At 49.7% G+C, this 10502-nt stretch overlaps 1 protein-coding gene across 14 annotated transcripts in view; it reads left to right on the forward strand.

The window, feature by feature from the left end:
- The window catches only part of Arhgef7 (Rho guanine nucleotide exchange factor (GEF7)), a 107219-nt gene that overhangs the window by 84091 nt on the left and 12626 nt on the right, over positions 1-10502 (forward strand). For 12 of the 14 annotated variants that reach the window (NM_001372321.1, NM_001372322.1, NM_001113517.2 and 9 more), the window contains 6 exons: positions 506-592; positions 2852-2930; positions 3070-3209; positions 5569-5793; positions 7547-7640; positions 9869-9958. In NM_001372321.1, coding sequence (NP_001359250.1) covers positions 506-592; positions 2852-2930; positions 3070-3209; positions 5569-5793; positions 7547-7640; positions 9869-9958 — 715 coding nt within the window. The remainder of the gene's footprint in view (positions 1-505; positions 593-2851; positions 2931-3069; positions 3210-5568; positions 5794-7546; positions 7641-9868; positions 9959-10502) is intronic. The other 2 variants (XM_006508844.3, XM_030243676.1) reach the window with 1 other exon arrangement.

The following is a 10502-nucleotide window of genomic DNA, read 5'->3' on the forward strand; positions in this document are numbered from 1 at the left end:
CTTTCCTTTCCTTTCCTTTCCTTTCCTTTCCTTTCCTTTCCTTTCCTTTCTTCTTTTTTTCTCTCTCTTTTCCTTTTCCTTCTCTCTCTCTGTCATTCTTTCATTCTCTCATTCTCTCTCTTTCCACAGGATCTCTGTTACATAGCTCTTACTGTCTTAGAACTCAATATATAGACCACTGGCCTGGAATACACAGAGATCTGTTTGCCTCTGCCTCCCATGTTTTGGGATTAAAGGCTTGTGCCATCACACCTAGCTAAATAAACCCTTTTTTTTTTTTTTTTTTTTTTTGGTCTTACAAAGCGCTCACAAGCTCTATAGCTCTTTCTGGTTATAGTTCTCCGACCTGCTGAGGTTTAATGTGGGTTTGGTTAGATTCTGGTGGCATTTAATATTGCTCATCTAGTTTGGTAGAAATCTCAAGTAGAAATAAGGTCTGAGATTCCATGGGATCTGGTATAAAGATTTGTGCACACATTTATGAACAGATTCTTTTTACTATTAGGAGAAGAATGAGAGATACCTCCTGCTCTTCCCAAACCTTCTGCTCATGTTGTCTGCAAGTCCCAGGATGAGTGGTTTCATCTATCAGGTAAACACAGCTACACTGATTGTAGTTTTTGTTTGTAGTGGATGTGGCAATTGTTCTCCTTTGAATTGAATGTATTAATGTTGTACTCACCTGTGTGTGCCACGTGTGGTACCATGTCGTGACTCTGTGTAAGAACTCTGTGTGTTCACGTCTGTTGCATCTTTTGATGTGACTGGAGAGCAGTGAACAGCCCACATCCATCTCTCCCTGACCGCATTGTCCTCTGCAAAGCACATTGCTTCTCTGGGCTTTCATGTTCCATTCTGCCCAAGGTAGGTTCAGCTAGGTGCTGAGGGCTAAGGTCTTCAGTAAGGGGTAGAACATCCCAAAACTCTGGACTTGGAACCTGATCATTTAACCTTAGTAAACTGTTAGTAAACTTTCTTTTAGTGTCTTGGTTTGTCACCATTTCTTGGAGAACGTTTGAGAGTTAGTTGTAAGAGAGAGTGTGAGGGACTCTTTTCTGTTAGTCCCCACCAATGGTGGGGACATTAGGTAGGGTCTGGGAGATGCTATCAGTGATCCTGTCTCAAGGACTGGCTAGCCTCCACATACTATTTTAGTGGATGTTGTTGTTTCACTTTCAACCGGCTTTTCTCTGATGTGTGTGTTTTATGTTGTCCTGTGGAAAATAGATGTGGCTTGGTCTGTCCCTAGGAGGGCTAGTTACCACAGGTGTCCCAAGGGAGCCTTTACAGATAGATGGCCGAGCAAATATGCATGGGAAGAGTCAGAAACCTGAGGCTTCCATTGGTGAGACCTTCTGGGTGGCTAAGGTGCCCGGGTGGCAGCTCCCTGTTGAGAGATGCCTGTTTCTGGCTCCACTCCATACCCTAGAGCCCCAACCTAGGCTGGCACTTGTGCAGGGGCTGTCTGCTGTTGCTGCAGCGTGCTCCTAGAGATGCCATCTCTGTACCAGGGCCATCTTTGTTCCCAGGAGTATGCTGATTAGCCCTGTGGTGATCATCACCTCCAGTGCTTGGAGGCTAAGGCAGAAAAATCAAGATTTTTTAGGCTAGCTTGGGCTACATAGCAAGAGTCGTCTTAAAAACAGAACCTCCTTGGCTTTGGGGATGGCAGCTCTGGCAGTGGGACTGCGGCTCCATGGCTGAAGATAAGAGGCGGCTGCTGGGAAAGCGCAGCCAACACTCCTCTGTGGGGCTTCTTGTCCTCAGCCACTGAGGGGTTAGGCCTCTGTTGCGCTTTCAGCCTGGCCCTCAACTGTTTGGACTGGGTGACTTGTTTGTTTGGTTTGTTTTTTGCCTGGAGTAGGGCACAAGATAGGGAAACCGTCGTCGGTAGTTTTCCTTGTTTGCTTTGGACCTCTGTTTACACATCATAAGCAGTTTGACTCCCATGTCCAGGTCACAGTCCATCCCTGAGGATAGTGCAGGACAAGCAGGAACAGAGAAGGAGAATAAGAAGGAGTGCCCTGCTGCCTGCCTTCCCCTGCTCCCCCCCACCCGCCATGCCTTTCTAAGGTTTTGAAGCCTCTGCCCAGAGGTGGCATTTTGCATGGTGGGCTGGGCCTCCTGCTGTCAGTCACTAATCAAAAGTACCCGGGCAGGCTTGTCTGTGGGCCCCAGGAAGGCTGACAGTCCCTCTGTTGGGCTTTTCTCCTGCTGATAGCTTTAGTTGTATCAAGTGGACAAAACTCATCAGCACAACTCCTGTCTCCTGTCTGCTGGTGAAAACCCTGTTCTCTTTGTAAAGATGTGGCCTTTGGCAGCTGGCTGTCACAGTTTATATGGCCCAGGGAAAGCTGTTGCCTGCTGGCTTTTACTGTTTAAATGAGCTTTGTCCCCCTGTTTTTCTCAGCTGGCATTTCCTGCTTCATGGAGAATCCCTCCCATTTTACAGACAGACTGACTGCCACTTGGGCACCCTGTGGCATCCGTTTGACATCACGGCTTATTTCCTGTTTGAATTGTCTCTCTCTGTGTTTTTGTCTCCATTACTCATCAGCTGGCTCTTCAAACTCCTAACTCCTTTCTCTGTGAGGCAGTGAGTTCTCTGTCATATGCCGTTAAAGCAGCCACTGTGCACCCTGGCTCCGTCTTCTGTCTTCCACTCATAGAATCACCCATTGGGTCAAGATCCTGCTTTGGTTCAGTTTGGGTTCTTGATCTGGTTTGACTGTTCTTTAAGGTGTCCTTTAAGCTCTTTTGTACACTTAATTCTGCTGCCACGTGTGAAGTCATTTAATGTGTGTGGTCCCTTCTTTATTAGGAAAACATTGTTTTGGGGGGTCTTTTGTAGGGGAAGCTGCCAACAACAGGAATGACAATCACAAAGCTTGAGGACAGTGAAAACCATAGGAATGCATTTGAGATATCAGGTAATGTATCCACACTGTGCCAGTGCCATGTCCTTGAGTGAAGAGCCTTATATATGTCTGAGGGTGTGTGAGGTGGCTTTGGGTCCTGGGTGTGTGTGTACATGTGCTTATGTGTACTCACTGTGCCCCTCCTCTCTAGGGAGCATGATCGAGCGGATTCTGGTGTCCTGCACCAGCCAGCAGGACTTACACGAGTGGGTGGAACACCTGCAGAAGCAGACGAAGGTCACATCTGTGAGCAACCCCACCATCAAACCCCACTCGGTGCCATCACACACAGTAAGGCAACATGACTTCCATTCGCCGCTCTCACAGTAATGGCCTGTTTTGAGGCTGTCAGTGGATGCAGGATTCTAAACCCTGACCTCCTGCTCCTGTAGGTGTCACCACAGAGCAAGCTGCCCCAGGCACTTGGTGTCTACTCTCTGCTCAGTGCCGCTTAGAGCTACCTCACAGGGTTCCCACTGACCCCAGAAGCCACTAGCCCTGCCAGTGATGGTTTTCTTTGAGAATTTTAAACTTTACATATGTCATTCATAAACAGAAAAGCAAAAGGGAAGGGCCGAGGTGTTGAGAAGGCATCCGACACAGTTCCTGATTTCCTTTAAGGAGCGGCAGGAGTCTCGGTTGGGAGAGTTCTTCCTTAGCAAGGAGTTCAATACCCAGAACCCACAGCAGGCACTGAGTGCATTGGCATACCCCTGTGCACGCGGGAGACGGGCAGAGAGTCTGAAATTCAGGGTCATCTGTGGCTTTGTGTTGAGTCCAGCCTGGGCTGCCTGAGGACCTGACAGAACAGAACAGAGCACCATTTATCTTTCCCCTGATGAGATGAGAACTCGGCGGCACTTTGGTTTCTTAGAGGTACAGATTTCAAAACAGGTTAGCATTGGTGTGTAAAGTTTGGTTTTTGTAAAGACTTGGCAGACCTTTAGCAGTGAGCTTTGATGGCACAGTTTTTGGATATGGATTTCGCATCTCCGTGTGCCTTTTGGGATACTTTCTGTTGCAGAGGTCATTTTACCCGTCGGTGCTGTCATGTAGAGGGTCACCATAGTTGCCGCAAGCACACCTCTACCACGGGGTTCACTGTCCACTGTTGTACCAGGGCCAGTTTTCTGGTCTTGCTGTGCTGTCTTCACAGTTGGAGGTTCAGATACCGTACTGTGTTAGCTACTGCCTCAGTCCATATGGCTATGCTCCATAACTTATTCTTACTTCAGGAGGTCCTGAGGAGAAGGCTGGGAATTGGGGGTGTGGCTCAGTGGTAGAGCATTTGCCTGATGTGCAAGGTGCTGGGATCGATCCCTGGTGACACCAAAGTAATAAAAAAGAAAACCACTTAGCTTCCGTGGGGCTAAGTTTATCCCAGGGACATAGGCTGCCTGGGTGAATATGTGCAGAACAGCCTGAAGCAAGGCTGCCCACACCTGTACGGTGACTGCTGTATGTGTGGGCTGCCATCTCTGTTTAGTGGACGCCAGAAGATCCCGTGGCAGAGGCAGCTGTGTAGTCAGTCCTGCTGTGGAGAAGGCGATGCCCCTCATGCTAGTGTGAGAAGGCCTGCTGTTCCAGGAATTCCTTGGCGGCATACCTAAGCTTTCTGCCTGGGACCCAGTTCTGTCTGGCATCAGTTAATCTCTCATTTTAGTCACAGGCATAGCTCTTCTTTTTCAAGGAAGGAGGAACAAGCCAGTGTTTAATTATTACCTGATTATTGCCACAAGGGACATGGGACACAGCTTTCTAATGTGTAGGTTCCTTGATTTGAGAAAATGTATTCTATAGTGTTATGGTGTTTTTGTAATATACCATGAGCCAGCAACTAGTGGGCAGCCTGGAGCGTTGGGCTCTGGTTTCAGCTCTGTGGTGCCGACTGTCACAGTCAGTGTTCAGTTCCCAGGCTACGCAGCGGCCTTCTGTAATTGTGCTGAAATTGCATTGGCTACAGGAAGTCCAGGAGCTCACGTGAATGTTGCTTATTTTATCAACATTTTCATTTCATTGTCAGTGTGGTTGATTTGGGGGTTTTCTATGAATAGAAACTTTATTAATAACATCCCCCACTGAAGAATCAGATCTCAAATTGCTCTGCTTTTATTAAAACAAGTTGAGATTTTTAAGATAAACATATCTTGATTTCAGATATTAACATCTTCCTGTAAAGGCCAAATGGTTTGTAGTCCTGAGTTCACATAGCTCTGGCAACTGGGTTTGCCTAAGCAGGAGGACCCATAGATGGGATAGGCCTGGCTGCAGCACCTGGAGGAAAGTTCTTCCTCCTCCTCCCCCACCCCCAAGGGACAGTTCTTGCTCTCATTCTTGTGTTAACAGGTGACAGTGTATGTCCAGGGAGCATGCCCCCACTCAGTTACTATATTCTAGTCGGGGCCTACCTGGTAGCTTTTTAAGTCTGTTTTGTTTTGTTTTTTCTTTTGGTGAAATTGTGATACATGTACTAGCTTCTCATACAGTACTACATAGCAGCTGATACCTGTACAGAGTGTGGGTCTCTCAGCCCCATGTCTGCCCAGGAGCACACGCTGGGCTCCTGTCCCTGGAGCCGTGTGGTTAGGGCCTTCTGTCTCAGTGGCCTTGCCCATCTCATGCTCTCTGCTCTTGCTTTTGTGCCTGGCAGCTTCCTTCCCATCCTCTCACTCCATCCAGCAAACACGCGGACAGCAAGCCCGTGGCACTGACGCCTGCGTACCACACACTCCCCCACCCCTCTCACCATGGCACCCCACACACCACCATCAGCTGGGGACCCCTGGAGCCTCCGAAGACCCCCAAGCCTTGGAGCCTGAGTTGCCTGCGGCCTGCACCTCCCCTCCGGCCCTCAGCTGCTCTCTGCTACAAGGAGGTGAGGTCCTGCAGCCACTCAGACAGCCACTGCAGTGAGCATGCCTTGACATCTCTATGTGAGGTCTGCACTTAGCTACAGCAGTCCTTCCGGTGACTTCAGAAGTGAAAGTCTTGTGTTTCTGTTCATGGTGTGAAGACATGCCCCACCTCATGGCATCTTCAGAACCAAGAAGAGGGTCTGCCCTTACTCCATGTCATCCCCTTCTGCTACAAGGGCCAGGTGTCACCTTTAAACAAACTGGAGTGAGCATGCACCCCTCCAGTCCTCTGTGCACTGTGCCCACACTTGAAGGAGTGGTGCCCAGGAGGCACCGAGCCTGAGGTGCTCCTGAGCGAACGTGCAGGCCGAGGGCCTCACCTGACTGCATGCCATTCTGCTGTGCCTAAGATCTGTCCCAGAGTCCTGAAGCCTTTGGAAGTAAAGAGCAGGTTCCCTAGTGAAAGCGGTTGGTCCCTGAAGGCAGTGCCTCCTTGCACTGAGGGGAGGTGCAGCAGCCTTCCTCAGTGCTCCTGTTCTCCCTGCATGTGAGTGCAGCCACCATGCACTTGATCTTCACTAAGTCTCATGCGCTCACCTAACCCTGCTTTCACCTGAGGAGGCTCAGCACTGCTGAGTGTGACAAGCCAGGTTTGCAGTAGGTGTCAGCCTGACCACGGCGACTCACACTGAGCGAGACACACTGAGAAGAGTGAGAGGGGCAGGCCCCCTGGGTGGATGCTCCTGTGTTTCAGTGGTTTGTCGAGTCCACAGTACAGTGTTGTTGGAACTGATTTCTGCTCAAGATTCTCTGTAGCACATTAAGTTTGACCAGCATGGACCACAGGAGAGAGCTTTCAAACAATGAAGTCTAGCATACGTTGATCATATTCTTTCTCCTGCCCCAACACCTCCAAGATCCTTTCCACCTCCCTACCTACCCATCTTCATCTTCTTTCTCTCTCACACTCTCAAACCAAAAAAGGAAAGTCAGAACAAACAAAAATAAATAAGACAAACAAAACCCAAGCATACATTTAAAAACAAGACAAAATATAGAGTCTGTTTTGTGTTGGCATGGTGGCATATGCCTTTAATTCCACTGTCCCAGATACAAAGACAGGAGGATCTCTAAGAGTTAGCCATGGAAGAGATAGCTATGAAGTCTGCTCTGCCATAGAAGTGCCTCGCTCGCCCCTTTGTAACAGCAGCTGCGGGGAGGGAGGCAGGTGCCTGCGCCTACTGCATCCAGCGTTCTGTGTCATACTCCAGTTTTACCTTAAAGGAAAGAGGCTGAGATGGTGGCTGGCCACCATCCATTTCTACTTTGCTGGGAGCTGGGATATGGGCCTCACAGAGTAGCCAGCAAGTCCCGTCTCTAGGAGTCTGTGCTTAGCCATGGGTTCCCTGCCTGCCCCCTCTGCTTTAACTTTGGGATTTTGTACTTTGCTGTTTCCCTTCCCTCTCTACCCTAGAATGGACAGCCCTGTCCTGACTCTGTGGAGCATGTGAGTCGGTCTGTCCTTCCTTTGCTCGGCACACGCCTTACTGCCATGTACACTGTGGGGTCTGGGTTTGTTAACAAAGGGGTTTTCGTCAGAGCTGAGGCCTGTAGGTGAGGGAAGATGGAACGTCCTCTTGGCTCTTGGCCTGTGTTTATGTTGGCATTGGCAGAGAAACATGGACAAACTGGTGATGGGGGTGAGAGGTGCTTGGTGGTGGCCGGCTGGTGTCATACAGTCTGTTAGTATGTTTATTATCGGTGTTTCCCTAGGATCTCAGTAAGAGCCCCAAGACCATGAAAAAGCTGCTGCCGAAGCGCAAGCCCGAGCGGAAGCCTTCGGACGAGGAGTTCGCTGTGCGCAAGAGTGAGTGCCCATGTGTGGGAGCATGGCACGTCGTGGGCTGCGGGAGTGCAGGGGAAGCAGGGCCCGCACCTCCACAAGCAGCTGGCTGAGTGGAGAGGGCAGTCTCTGCATCGGCTGCTCCTCCAGCCTCACTCCAGCCCACCTCTCCGAGGGGTTGTGGTTTCCTGGTGCCTTTCCTCCACCCAGCAGATCTATAATTTGAATTAGACCCAGATTCCTCTCATTCACACAGGGCTTGTCTGTTAGGAGAAGTGAAGGCTGGGCTTAGGAGTGCCTGGTGGCCCGATTGAATAAGCATTTACCATGTATCTTCCACGTGACTGACACGATGGGTGCTGGGACCCGAATGTTAGTCAGACCTTCAGTCCTGGCAGACATTTCATGCTGTGTTGTGCCCAGCTGTGAGACCAAGTCTGCAGCACTGGTCCTTGGGTGGATCTCCCCGGGAGCCAGGCATCTGTGTAAAAGCATCTCGCTTGTGCCTGGATCACTGGTGCTGTTGCTGAGAAGGGGTGCTGTGCAGCAGCCTGCTCACCTGCTCAGGGTTAGCACTGACAGCAGCAGCACCCCCTCCTGGGCACGGGTGGGCACTTGCTGAGGGGGTCTCAGCTGTCTGATTGGTGCAGGGTGGGCCTGCATTAGGGAGACATAGCCTGGAGGCAGGGTGAGTGGTAGTAGAGCTGTGGTTGTGATGCGAAAGCTGTGTGTGCTCAGCTCACAAGAGAGGCAGTCTAGTATTGCATCCTTACCCAGAAGACCCAGCGGGTTAGGGATGAGAGGATATGGCAGACCAAGGACAAGGGTTGAAGAGAAGGGTTGTGTTGCTGATCCCCACTCAACATGTGAGCCAGACAGATGCTCAGCAAGCCTTACTCACCTCTCAAGCTTCTGGAATGTACTGGTTAGCTTGGAAGGCTAGGACGCTCTGTGTCCATGGGTAGTCCACATCTGCAGCTGTGAGGAGAGCGACTGGCATAGCTGTGGACACAGCGAGCCTGCAGTTTGCTGCTGGCTTCAGTGGCTCTCTGCCCCTGTGTGGAATGCATGTGCTCACCCAGGCGTGAGCAGAGCAGCTGGTGACAGCAGCCAGCCAGCACCCTGAGGGAAGGATCTGCTGCTGCCCAGAGGGAATGAAACCTTTCCTGTAGTCTCCTGCAGCCTCTGAAGAGGCCAGGAGCTGCGGGAGCTGGCCTCATGACTTGTTGCAGGTGGTGAGCTGGGTGCTCTCAGGACTGCCGTCCTCTGTCTTGAAGTAAATACTTGGTTTGCCTTATATACATTTTACTTTCTGAAAATATTGCTGAGAACTGGACATGGTGGTGCATGCCTTTAGTCCTAGCACTCCAGAGAATGAGGCAGACATCTCCGTAAGATAAGAGGCCAGCCTGGCCACATAGCAAGTTCTAGAAATATCAAGGCTACACAGTGTGGCCTTGTGTGAAATAAACAAACCTATAAAAGTTACGGAGGCATAGTTATTTACAGCTGTGAGAGTATCAGCCTTCTGGTCTCCCATGGTTGGAGAGTAGTGAACTTAAAAAAGAAAAGAAAAAATACAGCTAAGTAACTTAGAACCAGAGAGAAAAATATAAAAAAACAAGTAGCTTTCTTCCACATGCCACCCTTTTCTGAGCACGGGCTAAGGGGCTGTGATTGGTCCCACTGCCTGACAGCTCCTTCTGGCCTCTGCCTGGAGATGAAACCTGTACCCAGGTGGCTAGGCTATATTTAAGGCAGAGCTTTGCAGCACTTCTGTTCTTGGCATGGTAAATTTGTTACATTAGTGTCTAAGAATTCTAGGGTCAGAGACAGTGCCCCTTTAAGGCCTGTGATCTGGTGCCTTTCCAGAAGTTTCACGTTATGGCTCTGCAGCTCTCCTACCCACACTGTGTCAAGGCCCAGCCGATGACACTTGGGGTGCTTAGCTCTGAGTCTCACTTCCTGTTCTCATGAGACTTGAGGTCTTTTGGCTACTCCTGTCTCCTGTAGGCCACATATTCCAGTCTTGTGCTGTCTGTCTGGTGTGTGTGAGTGGAGAGACTGAGGGACATAGGACTTTACAGAGCTGTGATGAGAATTTCAAACCTTATACTCTCTTAAGTGTAGCTATTTATAACTATTTAGAGAGCCTAAATGTTAGCTCACAAGAAAGTGACGGGTGGCATCTGAACTGCGCTGTGTAGCTCTGGGCTGTGTGCTGAGTGGTGATGGCTCATGTATTTCAACAGGCACAGCGGCGCTGGAAGAAGACGCTCAGATCCTGAAGGTTATCGAAGCTTATTGCACAAGTGCAAAGACGCGCCAGACCCTGAACTCAAGTGAGTGTCGCAGTTCACCCCGTGTGGGCACAGATTACAAGCAATTGCTGCACGGACTAGCTGCTCTTGAGAGGGAGGTTTCAGGCGCTTAGCAAGTAGTGTAGCAGTGTCCCACAGTACTGTGTTCTAGGGAGCATCCAGTGTGAGGGCCAGCATCCTTCAGGAAACTTGGACTGTGCAGCTGCATGCAGAAGGCAGTGGAAGTTTCTTAAATTTTGCTCCTTTTTTTGGTGTTACTGGGGTTTTTTTTTTTTTTTCTCCTTTTAAAAATTATCTAAAATTCAAATCTAGAGCCATCTTTCTATCACCTTTAAATTTTATTTTGTTTTTAGTATTTGTTAATAAACAATGGTAGTTTCTTTGGTGGACACCAGGTAGTTTCTCTAAACTCCTCACAGGTGAGAGTCTGCATGGTGGTAGCATCCAGGAGCACTGCCTGACTCAGAGGCCTCTGCCTTTGACCTGCAGGCAGGGGCCTGCGGTCCTCCCTCTGTTTGTTTTGGAGCTGGCTGGTTGGCATAGAAACTGGTTGCCGTTGGATCTT

This window comes from Mus musculus, chromosome 8, assembly GCF_000001635.26.
Source record: "Mus musculus strain C57BL/6J chromosome 8, GRCm38.p6 C57BL/6J".
Taxonomy (NCBI): Eukaryota; Metazoa; Chordata; class Mammalia; order Rodentia; family Muridae; genus Mus; species Mus musculus.